Below are 25,787 nucleotides of genomic sequence, written 5' to 3'. Positions count from 1 at the left end.
CTTCGTAGAAAAGCGATCTCAAATGTGGGATATAAATAAATATAAACATCCCAACTTTTAGGTCATTTTTTCTTGTGTCCCATGGACGGACATGTTTGGGAAGATATCATCAAATTAGTATTAAAAAGTGCAATTTGAAATATATCGAGGCCAGGGCACTTTTCTATTAGCATAATCAATACCTCAAAGACCTCAACTTTTATTTCCTTTTTATTCTTGTAACCCCGTGGACGGATATGTTTAAAAATAATTTCACTGGATTCAGCATCCACAAATTCGTATAAAAAAAACAACTGGAAATTTATAGAAGCATGGGCATTTTTTACTAGTGACATGATTGTTAGTTCTTTGTATTGCATTTCTACATAACTTGGGTTACTTTTTTACATAATCATTCTGGAAATTCAGTAGTTGTCACAGCACATAACGAGCTCTTGGATTACCCAATCAAAAGCGTAATAACTGTTTCATTCAATTCTTTCTCACTCTCAAAATGTCTTCCGAGTTTGAAGTTTCCATGGATTTCCGCGACGTCGATCCTCTCTGATGAATTCGACATGATGAACCTTCTGTAGCAATAGTCAGATGCCTGGTTCATTTCTCATCATAGACGTTGCCTGCAGTAAATTTTCCATACCACTGTCATATTATTGATTCCTCCCTTACGTCACCACAAACTTCAATGAATTTCACGCATTTTTTATAATGATAATTAAAATAATTAATATTATTTTACACGACGTGGAATTTTCTTCTATTCACCATAAATATGCATAAAACAACAAAGCCCCCCAAAGCAATTAAATTCCTCAGACATCTGAGAACAGATGAGGCCAGAGTATCTTGATCTACTTCTTCTGCGGCGATGCGATTGTTCCGTTGACTCATTCTTGTACATTATCCTGTACTGCCTTCCATGCGTATTCATCCTTTTATATACATAATGATTATCTTGAAGTCTAATGGAGCTATTGGAAAATTATAAATTATCTAAAAATATGATGAAAGGAAAGAGCCGAGGATTATAAGTTAAGTTTTCACATACAGGAATTATGTTATTTACAATATGAGTGTACATGTATAAAACTCACCTCTTTAACATATCTGTAATCAAAGATAGTATCTTCATCTGGAGGTACAAATATATACGTTTTTAGAAGTGGAGGTATATCTTCTTCAATACCCAGTTCTTTTTTTAATTCTTCAGGAAAAACTTTTTGCAAAAGCCCACGAAACAGAACATCAAATTTATGTCTGCTGGGTCCATCCAAACTTCCTCCAAGAGCCCAAGCGCATGAAAAAAAGAACACTCCCTGCAAAAAAGAATTTTCATTGTAAAACATCACGTACAAAGGAAATAATACAATAAAATATTTATTTGCAGGAATTGAGTGCACTAGACGCTATAGGAAACTGCCATGCTTTATAGTTCATATGAGTGAAAATTTCGATCAATTATCCCTGTGTATAGAGCTTTCAATAAGAACCCGCGGTGCCTGTGGTAGAGCGTTCACCTCTGATGCACAGGGTCCCTAGTTCAATCCCAGTGAGCACCAAGTGGACCCTGTAGTGGACAAACACCGTGTGTGTGGATTTTCTCGTTTCCTCCCACTTTCTTCGTTCCACCATTTCATTCGTTATCATCATCATTGTCTCTCTTATCCTCAATGCACAGTTGTGGGACGTTAAATTTAAAAAAAAATCTTTTCTTGTAAATTTTCTTTCTTCTTTTCTTTCCTAAGGATGGAAAAAGAGGTTTACTAAAATATATTGATACGTTAGTTGATTGTACTGGAAAGTTCATAAATAAACCTCAAGTTTTGAGAAATATTTAAAATAACAATGTTTACCAAAAGCTGAGTTTTAGTTATTGCAATTAAACTAAAATAGAAATTACGAAAAATATCTAAAAAGCTAAAAATTTCTACTTGAAATGTATGTTCACTCTTATATTCTTTTCCTTCTTTAAGTGTACAAAATAGCATTTTAAAAAAAGTTAGGGAACGAAATTATATACATTTATAAAACTAATACTTTGTTAACATATAAAAAAAAATAAAATTAAGGAAAACTTTATATCTTAATAAATTCAAATTCTTTAGGAAACTAATTATTTCTTCTATGTACTCTTATCTTAAGAATAACTTTCCCTACTTTTCGGCTATTTCATTACTTTCAAACTAATGTCAATTCTTGATGTGTATATTTTAAATTATGAAACAATACGAACAAAAACAAAATAAGTGGAGATTGTTTCTCAGAGTTGATAATGATAAACTGATATAAACTGACGAAATTAAATATACTCATTCTTGTTGTAGATTTTCTTGGTTTAAGTAAGTTTATAAATACTCGTGATAGAGTGCTTGGTGAGTTTCAAGCTCAAGCCCACGTTATTATACTATTGGGATTTTGTGGTGGGCAAACATCGTGCACGTGGATTTTATCGAGATACTTTATATTTTTTTGACTCATTAATTTTTCGAAACCATTAATTATTCGTTTTGTTTTCTTCAGTCTCCATTAGCCTATGAGAAAGGCCTCAGATTTTCACATAATTCGTAAAATCAAAAATGAAAATTATTAATCTAATAAATATATCTGTAAATAAGGATGCGAGATATCAGATTTCGATATCAATAATAAATCGAAGCTTGATAGAAATATTGAACTTTGAGAAATGTCATACTATCTAAAATCGAATACCAAATTATCGAAAATTACCGAAATATTGAAATTCAAACCATATCTAAATATGAGGTATCAAAATTTAGATCACCAAGTTATCGAAAAATCGAAGAATTGACTATTAAAATAACGAAAAGTGTGCAAATATTGGATATCAAAATACCGAAAAATATCGGAATATCAATACAGCAATCAGTAATTTTTAGATGTCGATATTTAAACATTTTGATCGGCCGATATATCGAAATATAGCACATCCCTAGCTGGATACAGAAAATAAACTCATATAGACTAAAAGTTATTCAATTCTTTTCTTCTTTCTTCTTCAATTCTTCAAAGCAATTCAAGACTGAAACAAGTGGCACACACTTCATGAACCGAATTCAAAAGCTCTGAAAAGTCAAGTCTGTTACTGCGGTTACCAAATATAGCGATCTTTATTCCTTCGACAATGGACTACTTTCCCATCAAATTTCGTTCAGATCTGGCAAATATAGCACATAGCAATATAGCGAGAAATAAAATATTACATTCAAGCCGAGCCGAGCTTATCCCTGGCCGAGCTCGACAACCAAATATAGCGATCCTTATTCCTTACACGATGGTTACCTGCCTACCAAATTTGGTTTAGATCCAGCCAGTAATTACCAAGAAATTCAGTATTACACACACACACATACATGCAGCAAGAATGAAAAAGCTCCCATATGCTTAGGCTGAGAGCTAAACTGTGAGTTTAGCACAGACCTCAAAAATGAAGATGTGTAACTGAACAGTCAGCAGACAGGGGAACATAGTGATTGACGTGTCGGTATGGTAAGCAAGAGTATGGTTACATTCTCAATCCATTTGATCATTCCAGTTGATCTCGGTCCAGTTAAAACTAAAAGCAATGAGATGTTGGAAATATCATCTATATGGCTGAAACACAAGAAACTGTATATAAATGAATCTAAAACAGAGACTATATTGTTTTCTCTTAGTAATCATATGTCTGAGGTAGATATGCACCATTCCGTAAAACTATTGGGAATCCATCTAGATCCGAAATTAAACTGGAGAGAACATACTGAAAATTTATGCAGGAAATTATCTAGAGTGTTATTTTTGCTACGTAAACTGAAAACAACAGTTACAGAAACAATGCTTCTTGTAGCATATTACACCTTTTTTCATTCCCATCTACAGTATAGTATAATCTTGTGGGGTAACTCACCTGGTGCCCAGACTGTCTTTAAATGGCAGAACAAAGCCATAAGAGCAATAGAAAATTTAACTGATAGTGTATCATGTGGACAATATTTTAAGGATTTAGAAATTATGACAGTTCCTTCTACATGTTTATAGTTGTCTCATGTATGTTAGAGAAAATGAAGACAGTTTATGTTACTGTAACAACATCTATTCATATAATACGAGACATAAGATGACTTAAATACTCCTCATATTAGGCTAAGTATAACACAAAGAAGTAATAAGTATACAGGTATGAAACAGTAGCGTCTTCTCTGGGTGTGCAAGTCGTGTGCTAACGCCCAACGAAAAATGAAGAAAAGAGTATTTTAATTTAATTAAACGGATCGTCAAAACTAGATTTTTTTTTTTTTTTTTCAACGAGACAGAATCAACTGTTGAAGTGCAGAAGAACTGAGAAGTGCTGTGCGATCTCCGTCATGTACTGAGAAGGCAACTCTGCCAGTAAGTCGTTGAACGCTTTGGCTTCAATTTCATTGCTTTAGAAGACTCATATTGCGCATGCGCTTCGTTTCTCACCTCGTGCTTCTGTGATATAAGGCGTTGTTTAGAAAGTCAACGTCTTGAGTTTTCTCCTTGTCTCAAGCGTTGCCATTATCTGTGGATGTACAGATATTTTATAGCAATACGGGATACATTTTATTTGAGGGGGGATATGATCAACGCACTTTTTTATTGTTAAACATATCGTTCAATTCATAAGTTAGGCTGCAATCGACTTCTTGCCAAAAATACATGTAAGGAACACGGTGAAAACAACCATCATAATTTTTCTCTCGTTCCTATAAAGTTGAGTTCAAAGGGTCAGTTGAAAAAAAAAAAAAAAAAAAGCCTGGACGTTAAGCTAGAGAACGGTTTTCCATTCTGCCTTTTTTCCCCCCTAATTTTCATTTACTTTGTCGTTAGTGGGTCATCCTCAAGATTTACGGTTTTGGACCTCCTATTACTGTTTATAAAACAGTAATCCAGAGGTTTCTACGAAAAGAAAGACGATTCTAGCTGGAATTCAACTAATTGTAAGTGAATAATAGCTTGTTTTTGATTTTCAGCTATGCGTAAATTGAGGTAAAATTATCACATTATTTTCGATCAGTAAAAAAAATATGGGTGGGCCTGGGGAGAGGGGGGGCCCTCTAGTTTTGCCTATGGTTGTGAGGGTTGATATAATTTTCCTTTTTTGCCAACGCCCTAATATCTGTGTCAGGAGACGCCTCTGGTATGAAACTACATAATATATTACCAGTGTATATACAAATGATGTGATATTGATATCAAAAAACATTGTAAATCTTTTCTTGTAAATAATTCTATTTATAATATTGACGAATTTGAAGAAAAGTGTCAATTGTAACTTTTTTCTTTCTTTATATATACTTGTTTATATGTTGACGCTGTCTATTGCAACAAATGTAGTTTAATGACAATAAATATTCTATTCTATTAATATGCACTTTCAGACTTTCGTTATAATAAATATGAACATGTTACCTATAAGCAGGCCCGTATTTACACATTGTGCGCCCCTGTGCTCTAAATAATTTCTCTACTACCACCGAAACCTATATTAGAGTTGAATTTACAGTCTTTGGGGTCGCTGAGATGAATACTGACAGTTTTCATCCAATTCAAAGTCATACTTTACTCCCAAGGGAGGGGGCACGATTTTAAAAGTATTCGAGAACAACACATGTAAGTGTTGAATTCATAGTCTTCGAAGTCGCTGAGTTTAACGGTATCAGTTTTTATGATGTTCAAGTTTATCCTCACCCCTTGGAGTGCGGGTGGGAGAGGATGGCACTAAAAAAATAATCAGATAAGCTAGCTAATTAGTACTACTGTACTTACAGCGAATTAAACACGTGAACATATTTTCTCGCGCTTGCGCGGGACTCTGCGGGTTGCTAGTTTTAAATATTACTTTAGTGTGATTTTTTTTAAAAACAAAAATCCAAAATTTTGCCGCTCTGTGCTCGAGCACAAAATAGTTCGGGCCTGCCTATAAGATATAATGAACACAATTGAAAAGAAAAGCGATCTGTGAAAACACTATTCAAATGCAAATTAAAACATATAACTCACCTCTAATTGAGCTCGTAAATCTAAATCTGAAATAGTAAACTTTTCATCATGGTACTCATCCAGAAAGCAATCGTATAAATTCATTAATGATTTGACAAGATTCGAATCTGATGTTGGTGACAGCTCCTGTAAGCGAAAAAGACTTTAGAATTAACTAATACCATAACTATAGTAACTACATTAGAATTCATGTTCACTACTATGTGCACGGTGTTAAAAAAAAAAATGACTATCCAAAAGCAAAGCAATATATTCCTCATCTTGCTGCAGGTAAAGTTACCAAACCTCATGGTTAGCTGCAGAAAATGTCAGAATTTCAGCTTTACATGCCAATAAAATCCGCATTCGCAAGGTCAGCCAATACATGGCTTCATACAATTTGGAGAAACGGATTTTCATCGTCTAACAGTACTCAAATGCAACAACACCCGGAAACAATTCGAAGAACATTCTGCAAACAGTATGGGTGAAACAGGAACCAACACAACATACAATCAATATTATGATTCAAAACTTGTTTAGATATCGACGCAAACCACGTTTGAAGATTGTCTACACGCTCACAAAGGAAATGTCTAATGTTTTTGCTCCACGACGCAGTGATCGTTGTGATCGGTATTTTTTCGTTTCTATGGCGATGAACCTCTGGGCTTCTTAAATCAAAGAATTAACTACGAATGGAAAATGAAGAACATTTAATTTATTTACCATTTCCTAGCTTTGTTATGACTTCTATCAGTGAATATAATTTTGCCCCATTCTCTATGCTTTTACTTCTAATCCGGTTTTAATGGATTCTCTACAATTCTCTCACTTCTTTTGTTGTTATCATGAAAGAACAGCCAGCCTTTCATTATCTAACGTCCTCGCGTCCCATAGCCAAGTATCAGTGCTACTCGAACACATATAATAGTGACATCATTATCACTGTACATTATCTATAACAGTTTCACATATTCACTCAAAAATTTAATCAACTTTACTACGAATTTTAAGTTAATGTGCTGGTCAAATTTCACATTACTATTTTTCCAGCAACACGATTGTATATCTCTATCTATAAACGCTTACGATCGCAAGTGTTCTAACGTCAGTATTCGACTCAATATCGCTCACTTCAAGCTTTTCAACACACTCGTGTCAGGATTGCTGAGTCTAGCTAGTTGTTCCAGTACTACCAAACAATCTGGACCTTGTATCTTCAGACTTTTATCTCATGTGTCTTCTTGAATGATTCATGGGGTAACAACGATTTGATTCGGCTGGAAATTCGACTCGTAGTCCGCTGTTTTTTTTTTTTTTTTTTTTTTTTTTTTTTTTTTTTTTTTTTTTTTTTTTTTTTTTAACAAGAAATATTAAAGCACGTGTCACGCTAAAAGAAATGTCAAGACTGTTTAGGTTCTTACATTGAAAAGTAGGTAAGACACAGTTTCCTTATGGACGGAGTTTGATTCGACTTTTCATAAAATTGTGACAGGAATAAACAGTGTGAATTATTTACAGATTTTCCCTTGTTCTTCTTTAACAGCTAATATCCACCTAAGAATGAAGGAGAAACACACGTACCGTACCAATGGTATTTTAAATTTGCAAACACTTCAGATATGGATAAAGGCCTAAGTATGAAAATTATCTACAAGTATTAAATCTTATGATTTAAATTATTTCGTAGGCATAAGAATTATAATGCCCTTTACACGCATCTCTAATATTTCAAACCTTTGCAAAAGATGAAAAATATGTAACCAGTTCGCAATACTGCTCAAATTATCTTTAACTGCTATGTGTACTAGAATTATTGCTTTTGCTTCATAGGTTACAATAATTTTTCAATATTACGAATAGAAAAGATAATTAGAGAAAGGGTTTGAGATACCAGTTTGATGAAACGGTGAGATTTATTAATCTCTGAAAATTTTCTATATAGGATATGAGAGACGTATATCCTGCACTCACATCTTTTCTGAGATACAGGTCTTTTTGATAATATTCTAAACGTTTACAAGTTTCTCTAACTTGGATCCTAATTATCCATGATTTGTCATCATGATATTCAAAATATATAACGCTATGTGATTTTACATATTTATTTTCCTGTTATTCTTACTTTGCATTTTTATTGCTGCAGAAGTATTTCAACTGACTATATTTATACTGACTGACGAGTGTGGTCTTGTAGGTTTTCGTTTTATATGCAGCTTTATAATACATAATTAGCTGGCATAGTGCCATTAATAAATATGTTTATTTTAGGTTGGCAAAACTGATCTGTTCTTGAGTAAAATATGTGACACTATTTCTCCCAAATCATATTTGCTTAGTATCCAATTTTTATTATCCTTCTCCAATTGATTCATACGTTAAAAGATGTGAGCAATGTAAAGTGGACATGGTGTACTTCGGCTCCCTAGTATTTAATATTCATAAGTCAGGTAATACAGTAAAATCTGCCAATTTAGCAGAAGTGAACGGGACTTCCAAAACTTCCCGTTAAAGATAGGATTCCGGTTAACGAAGGTAGACCTAGGGGCAAAAATGCGTGCATATTATGGACATACTGAGACAAAATAAGATGCTGTACGTACTTTAGTCAATTTACAGTATTTATTTCTACCACGAATTAATACATGCAAAACACAATGAACAGAAAAAGTACTGTACAAAGGTAAACTTAATTTTTCCAATAGTCAAGGAGGATTTTCTGTACACATCGCTGCTTGTATGCCCAACTTTCTACAAAGACTTTAGCCTGAGAAAACTTATTAAGCAAACCAGTGTCATTTCGACGTAAGGCAAATGTTGCAGTTCCTTTAACCTTTGGACAGAATCTTGGATAAGTTTTAATCTATACTGGTCTTCTAACCCAATGCCTTATTTCTCTTCCTTTTCTTCTCCTTTCAGACTTTCCATATAATTCTCAACCAAAGCATACGTTGAGTTGTGTCTGCTCCGTTTACACATCACTGTCTTTTTACTATATATATTCCATAAGTCTTAGTACAGTGGATTATTTTGGAAACAAACATGATTAAAGCAAATCTGACTAGCGAAGGGCGGACTTGGGTAAAGGAGCTACCGACTAATGAATGCGTGATAAATGGCGGCCATCTTGGATCAAGGTTAATTTTTTCAAATGGGAAGGTAGGCATGTGACACATCAACTAACACTGCTTTTTGCAGGGGAATGCAGTCCTGCAAGCATAAATGCGTTATCGTGTCCCGTTCCAAAGTTATGATGCCACAAAGTCCCACCTACAGGATGTGCTCCACATGTTTCCCGTCCATTGTAACACACAAGCGGAGTCTCTTAATCCAATCCTCCTGAGCCCGTAACAACACAGCGGGGGTGATGTTATCACAGGCGTCCTGACTACGTCCCTGTAGGTGTGCAACATCCCGAATCTTCTTCTTTTTAAGTGTCCCCATAAAAAAAAATCCAAGGGAGTGATGTCCGGCGACCGGGCTGGCCACTCCACAGGGCCTCGGCGACTGATCTAACGTCCAGGAAAATGTAGATCCAAGCATTCCTGCACAGGCAGCGCATAGTGCGGTGGGGCACCATCTTGCTGAAAATATCGTGGCAAGGTGGCATCAGGGCGGAGAAGAAACGGAAACACCAACTCCTGTAACATGTCCAGATATCGGACACCATTTAGGGTACCAGGAATGAATAAGGGTCCTATGATCGACGTGTTCCATATGCCACCCCACCATGATATAAGCAGGGGTAACCCTCTTGCAGGGATTGATCGCATGTGGGTTTGCATCCGATCAATATCGCATATTTTGGCGATTCACTTCATCCAAATAAATGTCTGCCTCGTCTATGAAGAGAACGCTGTCTGGGAAATGCGGATCTCGGTCATATTGTGACAAAGCCCAATTGGCGAATTCCATGCGCCGGTCTGGATCATCCTCTGAAAGGTTGTGGACAAGCTGAAGCTTGAAGGGATACCACTTGTTCGTATGGAGAATCCTCATCACAGAAGCACATGGTACGCCTGTTATCGCTGATAGTTGTCTTGTACTGCGCTTCGGACTTTTCACACTCGCAGCAAACACCATTGTGGATGTCTCCTCATCTGTCGTGGTTCGTGGGGAACCAGACCGTGGTCTGTCACCAACATTAGCAGTTACACTGAATTTCCTAATGAGGTAGCTAGCGGTGTTGTGGCTTATTGGAGGTCTTTCGGGGTGGCGCGCGTTGAAGTCCTGGGCAATCATACGACAGCTTCTTTCCCCAGGCATTAGAATGATCTCCTGCTTCGTCAGTGCCATTTGCTCTACCTGCAACGAAAAGAAAACCTGTCAAATTTGGGGCGTCACGTCTTTCTTGCAGCGTTAGTGCCATGTCGCTATCCCTGCAGGGAAACAGAAAACCGTCAACTTTGGGGCGTCATAATTTTGGAACAGGACATGATAACGCATTTCTGCTTGCGGGACTGCATTCCCCTTAAAAATAAAAAAAAAAAAGTGTTAATTGATGTGTTATATGCCTACCTTTCCATTTGAAAAAAATTAACCTTGATTCAAGATGGCTGCCATTCACCACGCATGCATCAATCGGTAGCTCCTTTACCCAAGTCCGCCCTCCGCTAGTCAGATTTGCTTTAATCATATTTGTTTCCAAAATAATCTACTGTACTAAGACTTATGGACTTATCCTATATCTATCTATCTATCTATCTATCTATCTATCTATTAGGGATGGCCAATTCCGGAATTTTTACTTTCCGGAATCCGGAAAGTAAAATCGGAAAAATTCCGGAATTCGGAAAAATTCCGGATTTCGGAAAAATTCCGGAATTCAGAAAAATTCCGGATTTCGGAAAAATTCCGGAATTCAGAAAAAATCCGGAATTCGGAAAAAATCCGGAATTCGGGAAAATTCCGGATTTCGGAAAAAATCCGGAATTCGGAAAAAATCCGGAATTCGGAAAAATTCCGGATTTCGGAAAAAATATTTTTTCTTTTTTGTAATTCTAAGAATTTTGTTCAAATGCAAACGAACAAATTTCCTTTTTGTAATCCTAAGAATGTATGATGCAAGTTAAGCTGAAACTTACATCCTAAAGTATACACTACTCAATCTTCCCATGGTTAATGAGATGTAGTCCAAAAGTACGATGTACTCCTAATATTTAATTTTTGTTTTACTGTGATATTGTCCAGAGGTAAGACATATATCACACTGAGATAAACAACTTGACATAATGAAGATGTTATCATACGTAGTTTCCCAGAAAATCGTGAGAAACGATTTTTTATGAAGTTAAAATATGCATCGCTTGTTGCCAGTGTGATGCAATTGATAACTCTTATGCTGGAATAGTCTTATTATTATTATTATTAATATTATTATTATTATTATTATTATTATTATTATTATTATTATTATTATTATTGTTGTTATTATTAATCGTTTATGTACTGTAAAAGAAAAATATGAACCGTTAAGTAGTAGATTTTATCTGTTGTTTTTTGATACCTTCTAACAGTAATAACAAATTGCTTGTAAATACGCATTGATTATCAAGGACAATGTAAGGACTACTCTGCAGACTAGCAATAAACAATAAACAATAACAAATAAACAATAGTCCCCCCCCCCCAAAAAAAGTAACTAACTTGGGCACGTCAGAATGTTCGCGAGAATATAGGGACGCATTGAGACTAGCAAAAAACGTGGTGTTATTATTACTCAAAGGGCCGTACGATGGAGGCATTAACGTTAATGTTAATGGCACTAATGAGCACTTACTTGCTCTAACGGTTAACCTCATTTTTGAGATGATTCTTAGAAGTGGGCGTGTTGGCATGCAGTTGGAGTACTAACGATTTGCATCACTATCGAACACTAACGTAGCACTAGCGACGTTTAAAGTCGAAATTGGAGTCTGACATAAGTGGCTTGTCAACTTCACGGACATTATATTTTCCTTGAATGCGAGAATTTTGCGCCCGGGAAATTTGCGCCCTACCACAAAAATAGGAAAAAATGCGCTCGCAATATATTTGCACTGGGATGTTAGCGCCCTACAATTCAACTTATTATTGTATTGTGTAAAGTAACTTCCACTCGCACTTGAACTAGGCTTGCCTCTCATCGTCTCAGTGAGTTACTCCATCCGTTATAATATTCCGAACAAATGAAAAAAATACAATTTTAGTTCACTAAAGGGCAATCCATACAAATACAATTTTTCATTATACTACACAATTTACAATAAACGTATAAATGACTGATATTTAATTATTTATTAATATAATCAAAGAGTATAATTTAATCTACAAAAGGCTGTTTGGCTCTACCCAGATATCTCTGTTCACAATCCTTGCGAGTTGTTTGGCTTTTCAGGACACAAAATATAGAAAAGAAAATGTAAAGTGAATGTAAAATCAGTTCAGTAATATTATCAAGAAAACTATGTACAGTGTGTTTACTTGCTGGAATTACACTTCAAACACACAATTGCGTTCAGTCGTTCTTTCAGGAAAAATGTTCCGGGGGGCACATTTAGTATTCCGGAGGGGGGTCATTGCTGGTACTATTCTATTTATTATTATATTATAGACGTATTATTTTGGTCTCCTCCGAGGGGGCACTCTGAGAGCTCTGGGGAGGCCAGTGTTCCCCCAAAATCATCTCTGGAAGAAGCAGTGATTGCGTTGATCCGTTGTGTTCTTTTGGCTTATATTGAAGTTTATTCTCCCCTTATATAGCCACAACGAAAATAAATCACAAATGGCATGGTTGTGGGGGGAGGATTGTTTATGTTGTAATGTCAGCCCCTCCGAGGAAATGCGTAAGCTCCAATAGGTTCTTTTATTTCGAAGGGCTCAAACTTCCCGGTGGAGGTACATCGCAGGCGCAATTTTCCCTGTTCTTGAGGTAGGGCGCAAATTTCCCAGACGCAAAATTCTCGACACCGTTCGAATGACCTCGGAAGACGATATCTTTTTCAATACTTTTTTTATATTCTTCTACTCGAGATTTCTTCATAGCTTCTTATTAAAATACTTACTAATATATCCTCATTTTATTGTCCTAACCAATCAATATGGGTATGTTGTCAGTAAAATATTTAGATTGATCGAGCCTCTGGTGTGTAACCACAGTATTTCATATCATGCCCCCATTAGAAATCTTGGCTAAACGAACCAATATATGTTGCCAATAAAATAGTTTAGAATGATTGAGCCCCTGGTAAATAACCACAGTATTTCGTGACAGACCCCCCCTTCCTATTACCATTTTCTAGCTACGTGCCTGACTCAGCTAATTCTCTACATTCTTTACCAAGCACACATTTTCTAAAGCGGAAAATGCTCTCTAAATACCTAAGCTCATTATTTTCAGCAGATGCACAAACTGGGTAACATTCTATCTACATGAATGTTATATATGTCGATTACTGGAAACCGCTTCTCGCTATCTATTACCATATTTACTATATAATGATTAACGTTAAAACCGGAAATGGTTGATTTGTACCGCTTCCGGTTTGAATATTACATTCATCAGGGAACTCGATTCTTAACTATTGACTCTGTACATCATGGCCAAAATTGATTGGTAATCCATCAGATAGTTCTTGAGACTGTTTGTTTCACTGACGGACAGAATGAATATATGGCTATAGAGTTTTGATAAACTAAGTTCGTTAATGAGTGATGATGGAACAAATACAAGAAAGGAAACCAAGAGTACCACCGGGAAAATTTTCGAACACAAAATTAGCCATCGAAAACCCACATGTCCTGGGTTAGAATACCATAGATGAAAACTCTACCACTGAGTCATCAATCACCCGCTTATTAGTTTTGTTAATTATTATATTAATATAAATTAATGAATGCCTGCTTATGTTAATTATTGAACAATTACATTGTATACTTCGTAAAGTCAAAAATTATAAATTTGTATTTACTGTACATACAGTGAGCGCAGAAAGTGTTCGCACACCTATGCTATTGAAACGAGAATGCCTGCGAAAAAGAAACAGAAAATTTAAGAAGTGTAATAACACACACAATATGAATAATGAAAACTAAGCTTTATGAATATATCAATAAAGAACCACAAAGACAAGTTTAATGGTCAGAAAGTAAATAAATTCCGTAGAAAATGTATAGAGTAGACGCAAAAAGTGATCGTACGCCTGACGTACGAATACGAAACAAAGATACCACAACTGGGATTCACTAGTATTCACCTGAGTATACACCTCTGTATAGCATGACGAGTAACAGAATGAGTTTAGTTGTGAATAGGAGTGAAAAAACTGCACGGTGGGCTGTCGAAATGGGAAGCAACCGAACAGAAACAAATGAGGAGACAAGAAAAGTAATTATTAAAGTGCATAAGAAGGGTAAGTCTTTGAGAAAGATAGCAAACCCCAGGGGCAGATCCAGAGGGGGGCGATCGGGGCCATCGCCCCCCCCCCCACAAGAGGAAACTTTCTTATTTTATATATAAATAAACCCATCCATAACAAGTTTGGAGCTCTTAAAAGTAGCAGTATTACTGCCGACCGCCCCTTCCCCAGAAGTCCGTCCTGGATCCGCCCCTGTATAGAGTAGCCACAATCGAGTATTTTCCGCTGTATGTTTGGAGTCGTTGTCTTGCTGAACAATAAATTGTTTTCAAGAACCATCTTCTGCGCACTAGTATGGATATATTCCTTTAATATGTTAATATACACTTTGTGGATCATCACTCCATCAATAAGGTGGAGACGACCCACTCCTGAGGCACTCATACAACCCCAGACGAGCACGGACCCTCCTCCGTGTCCTACTTTAGGGACGAGATTTTGAAGATTCATCTCTGTATTCACCTTGCGCCATACCATACGCCTCCCATTGGACTCGATAAAATTAAATTTACTTTCGTCCGAAAATATGACCCTATTCCAGAAAGAAGCCTGATCCCTTATCTTTATACTCTTTTTTAAACTTTAGTCTCTTTATACGATTTGTCTTGTTCATCCAGAACATTTTCCTGGCTATCCGACCATGATACCCTGCAAATATTCCGCACTGTACTGGCTGATACTTTAACACCGCGTGTTTCCAGATCCGTTGCCAATTGCACAGCACTACTTTTTGTAACCTTTTTTCTTTCCCTAATAATGTAACGTTTAACTTGTTCACTCAACACTCTTGGTCTTCCAGTTCTTTTTTTTTATTATTATTTTTTTTATTATTTTTTTATGGTTTCGCACAGTGATAGAAACATTATACATCGCAAATATTGTTTGTACTGTTGAACGAGGCATGTCTGCAAGGTTTGCCAGGGGCGGATCCAGGACGGACTTCTGGGGGGAGCGGTCGGCGGTAATACTGCTACTTTTAAGAGCTCCAAACTTGTTATGGATGGGTTTATTTATATATATAAAATAAGAGTTTCCTGTTGTGGGGGGCGATCGCCCCGATCGCCCCCCTCTGGATCCGCCCCTGACTCTATAATACCTTGAAACAGCTTCGCACACCTCCCCAATCCCCAGACATGAACCCCATAGAACATCTATGATTTGTTCTGGAGACAAGAATCAGAAGGCACAGCTTGTCTACTAAAGAAGGCCTAAGAAAAGCTATTCAAGAAGAATGGGACATAATCAGTCCCGAAGCTACAGAACTACGAACTACTACAGGTGAAATCAATGCCACGAAGACTACAGACAATCATTAACGCACAGGGTAATCCCACAAAATATTAAATAACTTAATATACTTTATAAGCATTAATTCAAGCATAAGTGTACGGTGACTTTTTGCGTTTACAAAAAAGGAATTCTCTCTTTTCTTCTGAACCTAACAGTGATTGTGTTTGTTTGGCCTTTCTCTTGTATATAGAAATAAAATGTATGAATGTGTAGTCTTAATTCTGGTTATACAGAATTATATATATTCCACCTGGTATATATATTTTCCACCTCCCGTTCTCATGCTAGCTGTTTTCAATATAAAGTATGCACGGTGTACGAACACTTTCTGCGCTCACTGTAGGTATGTTGACAATAAGCGAATGTTATTAGAATATTTGTTGAGATTTATTTTCCTTCACTGCCTTTCGCCTGGTTAAAAAGTAGTTTGCAGTGCTTTGGAGCAGCTGCAGGTGGGAACGCGATAATGTTTGAGACATACCGGCGACTTTTTTGTGTGTGAAAATAAGACCTTTCTCATAAAGTAGTAAATAACTGCAGTAGCAATTGTCTACGTAAATGATAAAGACATATCCAACTACAAGAAATTAATACAGTATATATAGCCTATTCATTATTGTGTTTCTCTTTTAACAGCTACTAGCTAAGGATGGCCAATTCCAGAATTTTTACTTTCCGGAATCCGGAAAGTAAAATCGGAAAAATTCCGGTTCTCGGAAAAATTCCGATTTTTTCTAAATTCCGGATTTTTTCCGAATGTCGGAATTTTTCCGAAATCCGGAATTTTTCCGAATTCCGAATTTTTTCTGAATTCCGGAATTTTTCCGAAATCCGGAATTTTTCCGAAATCCGGATTTTTTCTGAATTCCGGAATTTTTCTGAATTCCGGAATTTTTCCGAATTCCGGAATTTTTCCGAATTCCGGAATTTTTCCGAAATCCGGAAAGTAAATTTTCCGATTCCGGAAAACAAAATTTCCGGAATCCGGATTCCGGAAAATTTTGGCCATCCCTACTATCTATCTATATATATATATATATATATATATATATATAATAGCATAATCTCTCATAGGATATCTGCAAACTTTCTAAATGCTGCACTCCGAAACTGATATTTTCCGTTAAGAGACTTATTTTCATTTCCGTTGTCCGTGTAATACAGTTTCCATTTAATGAAGGGAACTGAATACAACTTTCGCCAGTAAATTCATGCGGTCGTGAAAAATTTCCGTTTAATACAAATTTTCGTTTAATAAAGGGTCCGCTGAAGACAGGTTTTATGAGAGAATCAATACAATATGATAAAAGAAACTAAGAGAACCGAATGACCCACAACATTAAACTACGTTATTGTCTCTAATCATCATAATGTTTCCTTTTTGTGAGCCTTTCATTGTATTTTATTTAAGACGAAATTAAATATCTTACTAAATCAACTAAATATGTAATACAAGTAATACTTTTTTAAAAAGGTAACAGATAATCCACATAGTCTACATTGGGAAACATTTACATCAGCATAATAAAACATTTCTAAATAGGATGTTTATATTATATTTGTTCCTGTTTTACACGTATAAATCAGATAATAATTTCAACTACTTACCCTTAGTCCACCTTTCCTTACGTATGTAAGTAACGGCGGACAAAACCGATTGAAGAGATCTCGGATTATAGATTTGGCGTGATCGTCCAACTTGGGAGGAAGTGTATTTATCCAAGATGTCACAAGAGGATCCCAGCCTAAAACTACAGGATCCATATATATCATTCCACAGCGAGACACCTATAAAAAGAAAAGCAACGAAAAATATATTCTACTCAATTCAAATTTTATTCTTATTTAATGTTAGCAGAACGCACGTTCTTCACACGAGAACAAAAAATGAAATGAAATCTTTAAGTTTTACGTCCCACGATAATGCCGGTTAGACTAAATGAGACGATGATGATGAGAGATGAGTGAAATGGTGGAATGAAGAAAGTAGGAGGAAACGGAAGAACCCCGAGAAAACCCACGAGCACGGTGTTTGTCCACCACCAAGTCCATACGGCGCGAGCTGGGATCGAACCAGGGACCCCAAGCACCGGAGATAAACGCTCTACCACTGAGCCACCGCGCCCCCTTCACACGAGAAGAATAAAGTTTATGGAAAACATTTGAAAGATGCAGTGGAAGTTCCGAAATTTTCTATACAGTGAAAGTATATAGTGTAGTGTATAAAATTCCAAATGACCGACAGATCTATATGTGAACATTGGTACAGAAGTTCAATATTTCGTACAATATAGCATATAATATTATGAATAACCAATTTGACATTCGCAAAGTAAATGTGCGATGAGTGTCCAAGAACCTAATAGACTAACAAGATGTTATACTTGGAGCATTATACATGCGAAGTGGGTATTCTACACGCAGAAATCAATGCGGTGAGTATAGTATAGAAACATTTCAACTCCTCGCCTTCCAAGAAATTCAGAGTTGCTTACTTTGCTCGAAAAATTCTCTGACAATGACAATACAAGACGTTTCCCAGGTGGAGTTTCGTTTACAAGAAAATTATGAATAGAACTACTTACACTAACACCTCAGGGAAGTTAACTCATATCCTTCGTCAAAAAAAATAAAAAAATAAAATAAAATAAAAAATAAAATAATAATAATAATAATAATAATAATAATAATAATAATAATAATAATAATAATAATAATAATAATAATAATAATAATAATAATAATAATAATAATAATAATCATTAATAAGAAAGAGATAGAGAGAAAATTCTTGCATATCTGCCTTAAATGTCGAACTGTTTCACAACTATGTTCACTGTACGTTGCTCAAAACGTTCATGTCAAGATAGTTCACTTTGGCTGGAAGACGATTCAACTTCTACCACACGTCTTGGCCTTGCTTCTTCATCTCTTTAGTCTTCTGAAACAATTTGACGTGACTAAAAAAGTTTAATAGTTGTCCACAAAAGGTTACACACAGTGCTACCGATTTTATTAGAGTATATTAAATCTCGTGCTACGCTGCGAAAAATATCTTGAGTGGCTTGGTTTTTAAGTTGAAACATTTGTACGACATATCCATTATGTATATCTATACGTAAATCTGTTAGTAATAGTATGTATATTTGTAAGTAAAAGTCTATTAATCACTGCATATTATGCTTTCTTTCACTCTCATCTGTCGTATGGCATACTATTATGGGGTAATTCTTCCGGGGCACAAACAGTATTTAAGTGGAAAAAAAGAGCGATAAAAACGATAACAGGAATTCCAGAGAGAGAATCTTGTAGACATTTTTTCAAAGATTTTGAAATAATGACCACCCCGTCCTTGTACATATTATCGTGCCTTATGTATATCAAAGAAAACTACAAATTATGTTACTCGAAGTAGTGTTCACTCACACAATACAAGGAGCAAAAATAAAATAAATATTCCCCATGTGCGGCTGTGCAAAACTCAAAATAGTTATAAATATATAGGAATGAAATTGTATAATCTATTGCCACTTAGAGTGAGAGAAATGGAGATTAAAAATTTTAAATGTTTTTGTAAAAAGTGGATCTTAGAAAAGCGTATATATAGTATTTCAGAATTTAAGGAAGAAATTTCAGGATTAGAATAGAAAACTAGTAATAGGTAAAATATAAAATATTGTATTGATTAATTAAAATTGTAAATATTACATGTACGCAAACTTAAATTTTGACGTTGTCTATTACAACATGTTGTTTAACGACTAAATAATTCTTATTCTTATTCTTATTCTTATCTGAAGATATCTGAAAGATAACTAGACAGAACTAGGGATAGACGATATACTAATTAGGAGAGGAATTCTCCAAGGAGATAGATTAAGTTCACTGCTCATGCAGATGATGTCAAATATATCAAGTCACAATAAAACATATCACAAGTGGATGCCTGATGTTAACACAAACCGGATACAAGGGAAGACACTACAAAGTGGGAAAAAATCATAGATTAAGAAATAGCAATGAAACAGAAAATTATACCAGAAGTAGTGCCGTATTACAAATACCAACTGGACGATATACTATAAACAGACAAACACAAACTCTGAGTTGGATTGGTTTTGAGTTTAACGTCCCGTTCAGCAGCGAGGCTATATGAGACATGGACCTACTGATTAACGTGGAATCCGAACCACATAAGCTCCCGCCGGGAATCGAACCCGGGTCTCCCACGCCAAAGGCGCGTACGCTTAGCCAAGAAGGAGCTAAAGACAAACTTTGGTTGGGCAGAACAATACTAACCTATAAAGAAATACATCATAACAGGCCGCACATTATGCTAATAAGCAACAAGAACGGCGAAGTAATCTAATAGACATTATAATACCAAACAAAATAAACTTGCAGACAATACATAGAGAAAAAATAGAAAATACAAACAACTAGCACAAAACATAAAAGAAAATGCAAGATCAAAAATGTGAAAACAATACCAGTAGTAATACTGATACCGGAGCAGTCCACACGACGTAGAAAAATGCACTTGAAACAATTGGAATAGAATATAGAAGAGCGTAGTACTAGACACATGCAGAACTGCAATAAACTTCCTGCGAACCCTAGAATAAAGGAAAAAGCAGAGAGGAAACACAATAAACTTGGGTGATCTGTATATTAGTATACCGCCTGCTCAGATGGGGAGTGGTGAGAATAAATAAATAAATAAATAAATAAATAAATAAATAAATAAATAAATAATAATAATAATAATAATAATTATTATTATTATTATTATTATTATTATTATTATTATTATTATTATTATTATTATTTATTTATTTATTTATTTATTTATTTATTTATTTATTTATTTATTTATTAGGTACCAAACAGCATTTACAGCCGCAGGTGCGCCAAAGAGTAGGTGTATGATGCATGCAATATGAATTTAGTACTTGCAATCAAACTCATGCAATTACATCACATAATATATCTGATAATAGGTAAATTATACATAAGTTGCACCAAATAGGTGAAATCATAAAATTTTAACACACAATAAACGTTACAATGATTTTATACTGGACACCATAATTAAAAAAAAAAAAGAAATAAAAAGGGGGAATTTCAAGAAGTGTAATTCATATAATTAAACAAAACTCATATTAACTAAGATAAAAGAAGAGCATGTAGTATCTGATAATTCAACTAGAAATTTTGTTCCTTTTGTCTCTAAAGCTTCTACTGCAAAATCATCAATACCAATCAATAATATATAGTTGACGCGGAAAGTTAAAATTTGGCATGATTCAGGGTTCCCACTCTCTTTTCAAAAAAAAAAAAAAAAAAAAAAATATCCAGAATATTTCCAGGACGTTTTCAGAACAAATTACCAATTTTCCAGGACTTCAACACAGGAAGGTATAACAGGATTGCAACTCTAAGTTCAAAACTCACAATAGTGAAATGAAAAGTGCAATAGCTTATGCAGTGAATATTAACACAAGTACAGTATCAATACACAATAATTAAATACACAAAGCGAAGCGTAATGTGCTGCTTCTTTTGGTGACCTCCAACTCCTCTTATAGCCACCCGATCCACCCACATCCAGCACATGTATTTTCATTCTTTCTACATGACATTTTAATTGTGCACGGAACAAATTTACAAACAACAAAAATCTATTTTTCGTACATGGCATCTTCATTGCATGACAGTGTGACAGCATTTCATTTTGTCAATAAAGTAAATCAAGACTTCTGCTCTGCTTCATGTGCAAGCTGGTTTGCTTCAGTCTCCAAAGCTTCACCTGTTTCCATCTATTTCCTTTTCTTTCCCTGCAACTGCTGTACATTTTCACTTATCTCTTTCCTCTTGCTTCGCACTTAAATTTCTCTTTCAACAGTCCTTATTTTATCCAGCTCTGCATATAGTGTTGCCTTGTATGGAAGGCACTATACAGAATTTCTTTCGTGATGTTGATTGAAGTAAGGTATTTATGGGAAATGTTATCATACACTAATCTCAAACCGACCAATGATTTCTCCTTCATATTTTCAACAAGCACATCTTTATTTATGCTGTAGCCTCGTTCGACAGCAGCTTGTCCACGAGACAAAACCAGAAGCTTCTTTATGATTAACAACAAATCTTTAAATTCTTCAGAAACATCCAAACAGTTTTGTGTAAAAACAATCCAGTCTCTCAGGGTCCAACTTACAGCCAGCAAGTGCACCTTTAAACTGCTCAGTAAATTTTCCATACAAAACAAACAGTTGATCACATTCTTTGAGTATAGCCCATTTCTTCTATAACAGTGACTGAAGCACACCACGAAACTTTCTGGATGACACTATCTGGATCTAGGCATGTAAGGTCTCTCACAAGACAATATTTCAAGACTCTTCTGTCATAAATAGCATTCATATGAAATTTTACTGAAGAGTTGAGTTGAGTTGATTTTGAGTTTAACGCCCCGTTCAGCAGCGAGGCTATATAAGACGTGGACCTACTGATTAACGTGGAACCGAACCACATGAGCTCCCGCCGGGAATCGAACCCGGGTCTCCCACGCCAAAGGTGCGTACGCTAACCGCTTAGCCACGGATGAGCTCAAATTTTACTGAAGAATAACAACTGTTGCAAAAATAGACTGATTATGGAGGACTGATACTAGTACAAAGTACAGTTTCTGGAATAAAGTGCTAGTAATGACAGCATCCAAGAATGGATTGACAGACTAGTGGATGAAAGAAGAAGAGAGAAATTCTCCCAGTCAACCACCCTGTTGGAAGAAAAAAGTCCACAACCATCCACGTATGCAGGATCATGACAAATTATTATTCACCACAAAAACAGGCATAGAAAACAAAAATAGCAATAGCAATAATAATAATAATAATAATAATAATAATAATAATAATAATAATAATAATAATAATAATAATAATAATAATAATAATAGTAGTAGTAGTAGTAGTAGTAGTAGTAGTAGTAGTAGTAGTAGTTGTAGTTGTTGTTGTTGTTGTTGTTGTTGTTGTTGTTGTTGTTGTTGTTGTTTCGTTTTGATATTTTCGTCATTTGTTTACAATGCCTGTTTCGGGATTTCTTTGCTACGACATTGTGATTTCAATGAAATGTATAGAGATCAACTCATTCTAAAACACAAGTTTGGTGTTGCAGGCAGCAGCTAGATCTAAATGTTTTTACTGTTTAAGTGTGCTCTTTAGAGTTTACCTTACGAAGCTAAGCAACCCCACGGAGTCAGTCATAGCTGAAACAAAACAAAACAACATATTTTTAAAACATATGTTCGCCATGAACAGCTTAAGAAAAAACTTTAGAAATTTTGATGGAGTGCAAGGAGTTTGTTAATGACAGTAATCTTCTAAGAATTTTCGTTAAACTGCTTACCGTAGCTGGAGATGCCGCCTCTAAATCCATCGGCTCAAATATTAAGTTGGCTGTTGGAGGAAGTACTATAACTTCGTTGGACATAAGACACAGCTTCTTGTTATCGTCAAGTACAGTGTTCATATTTTCTATCCATATAGCATCTACGGGTCCATCGAACATCAGCCACTTCCTGCAAATTAGTTGAATATTAATCCAGACAAAAGTTTTAGAATACTAAAAGAAATTAGATTTTATTGTACTCTACCTGGAAATTATAACGGTAATTCAGAAAAAAAAATCTTCGTTTGCGCATGTGCGAGAAATGACCGGAAAAAGCGACGTCAGTCCTGTAGCGTTGTGTGCAGTAGTTTAGTAGAGAATGAGCAGTAGAAGGTAAAGGTTGTGTTGCAATTCACTCGTCCGCTATAACAATTAAAAATGAACGCTCCAATAGAAAAGCACACCAAATGTGAAGTGCATACGGTAACACTATTTCTGAGTGCGGAAAAACTTCTGGCAGCTGCGACTCATCACGAACTGTGTGATGTTTACGGACCAAACGTGATGAGTGAAGGTGTCATACGTGAATGGTGCCGCATGTTTAAAGATGGACAAACTGATGTGCACGATGCGGCAAGAAGTAGGCGCCTATCTGCAGTTAGGCGCCTACTTCTGAGAAAAAAGTTGGCCTACCTGACAGGAAAGTTGGCTTACCACAGGTTCTGTGCACGTTGGGTTCCAAAACTCCTTTCTAAGGAACACAAAAAGGACCAAATGGGTTCTGCTTTGGACATTCTCTCGCGTTGAGACCTAGGTGTCATGCATGAACTCAGAAATCAAACACCAATTAATGGAGTAGGGTCACACGCACTCACCAAAGAAACCCAAAAAAGTTCGGCGAACGTTGTCTGCTAGAAAGGTTACGGCAACAGCATTCTGGGATACCAAAGGAGTACTGTTAATGAAACTCATGTAGCGCGGATCGACCATCAATTCAGAAGTCTATTGTAAAACGTTACGACAACTCAGTCAAGCCATCCAGAACAAGCATTAAGGAATGTTGACTTCAGGTGTGGTGTTAGTTCACGATAATGCTCGTCCGCACACCGCTGCAAGTACTCAAAAACTTTTAAAGTAGTTCCATTGGAATGTTTTTGATCGTCTTCCCTATAGCCCAGATTTCGCGCCGAGCGACTACCACCTCTTCAGGCACATGATATAGTAACTTGCGTCCCACAGCCTCGACAATGCTGTTAGCGGGCGGCTTCATTCCAAAACGGGAGATATTTTTTAAGAAGAAATTTCAAACCTTGTAGAACGCTATGACAAGTGCTTCAATTTTATTATGAATATGTTGAAAAGTAATGTAATGTTATACCTTTCCAATGTGTATAATAAAAGTTCTGTATCTTCGAGTGTATGTCATTGATAACCAGTGTTTTCTTTTTTCGAATTGTTCTCCTATTTACAGAAACATTGCGTGGAACTTTCTCGACCTTTTAAAATATAATTAACGGGTATTATTACAAGGTAACCAGAAAAGTTCTTGCCCTTTTTGATGTTCCATTAATCATGCGCTCACAGAGAGGAAACGAAATGATGCACATGCCTGCCAAGCGACCGGAAGTAATTCTGATCATCGACCTACAGTAATACAAGCACGTTGCACACACAAAGGAGTCAAGCTCGTCCAGTTTCGAAGAGAAATGAAGGTATCAAAGCAGGTTGTTTGTGTTTGCTTGTTGTACGATTTTAAAGTGGGCCTATGAACTGCCGCATCAAGTCGCCGCATATGCCAGACATTTGCGTATAATGCCGTGACCGAACGCATTGCCAAGCATTAGTTCCAGAAATTCCGTTTGGGATATGTGAGCCTTTCGGATGAACCTCGCAGTGGACGACCGCATGTGATAGTTGACGAGGCCCTGAAAGCAGCAATTGAGGAGGACAGTGGTCTAACATGTGATAAACTTATCGATAGGTTCCATGTTTTCACTGAAACAGTCAGACTGCACCTGCATGGGATAGGAAAGTCACACAAGTTAAGCAAGTGGGTACCAACACATTGTAAGCAACCAACAAGGAACAACGAGTGACACCTGTTTGTTCTTGGTCACTCGGCAGCTGAAAACCCCAATCTTTAATCGTTTGCTCACTGGTGGCGAAAAGTGGCTCCTCTATGACACTCCCAAGCGTACCAGACATTGATTATCGCCATGTGACTCTGTTCCTCACACCTCAAGACCACCTTTGCATTCGTGAAAGGCTATGCTCTCTGTATGGTGGAACTATCGGCAAGTGGTGCATTAGAAGCTCCTTCCACCTGGTCACATCATTACTGCAGACCTCTACTCTCAGTAGCGTCAAAAGGTGAACTGGCATTGCGGCAGAAGGAGCCGGCATTGGTGAATCGCAAGGGTGTACTTTCCTGCACGGCAATGTCAAGTCACGTGTGGCAAAGAGGACCCGAGAGACCTTCCTGGAACTTGGTTGGGAGACACTGTGCCGGGCACTATATTCACCGGACCTTATGCCAACACATTACTACCTGTTTCATTCCTTTGACAAACCAGATCCTTCGCAAAGGAGGGAGACTTGTGGAACGCACTCACGGACTTCTTTGCATTCTCGACCGCCGCGTTTTATCACCAGGATATTGTGCAAATGCAGAAACATTGGCAAAAGATGTTCGATGCTGACGGA

At 36.2% G+C, this 25,787-nt stretch overlaps 1 protein-coding gene across 4 annotated transcripts in view; it reads right to left on the bottom strand.

Moving 5' to 3' along the window:
* Nucleotides 1–25,787, bottom strand: part of Dhc36C (Dynein heavy chain at 36C) — a 365,150-nt gene that overhangs the window by 201,134 nt on the left and 138,229 nt on the right. For all 4 annotated transcript variants that reach the window (XR_014128870.1, XR_014128871.1, XM_081743777.1 and 1 more), the window contains 4 exons: nt 23,103–23,274; nt 17,298–17,477; nt 6,022–6,147; nt 1,092–1,313 (listed from right to left, as the gene is read on the bottom strand). Coding sequence is in view for 2 of the 4 variants with exons in the window: in XM_081743777.1 (XP_081599903.1) it covers nt 1,092–1,313; nt 6,022–6,147; nt 17,298–17,477; nt 23,103–23,274 (700 nt within the window). In the remaining 2 variants the exon portion in view is untranslated. The remainder of the gene's footprint in view (nt 1–1,091; nt 1,314–6,021; nt 6,148–17,297; nt 17,478–23,102; nt 23,275–25,787) is intronic.

The sequence above is a fragment of the Thermobia domestica genome, chromosome 2 (assembly GCF_964235325.1).
Source record: "Thermobia domestica chromosome 2, izTheDome1.hap1.1, whole genome shotgun sequence".
Lineage (NCBI taxonomy): Eukaryota > Metazoa > Arthropoda > Insecta > Zygentoma > Lepismatidae > Thermobia > Thermobia domestica.
Note: the sequence above shows the minus strand (reverse complement) of the source record. Positions and strands in the feature narration are given on the sequence as shown.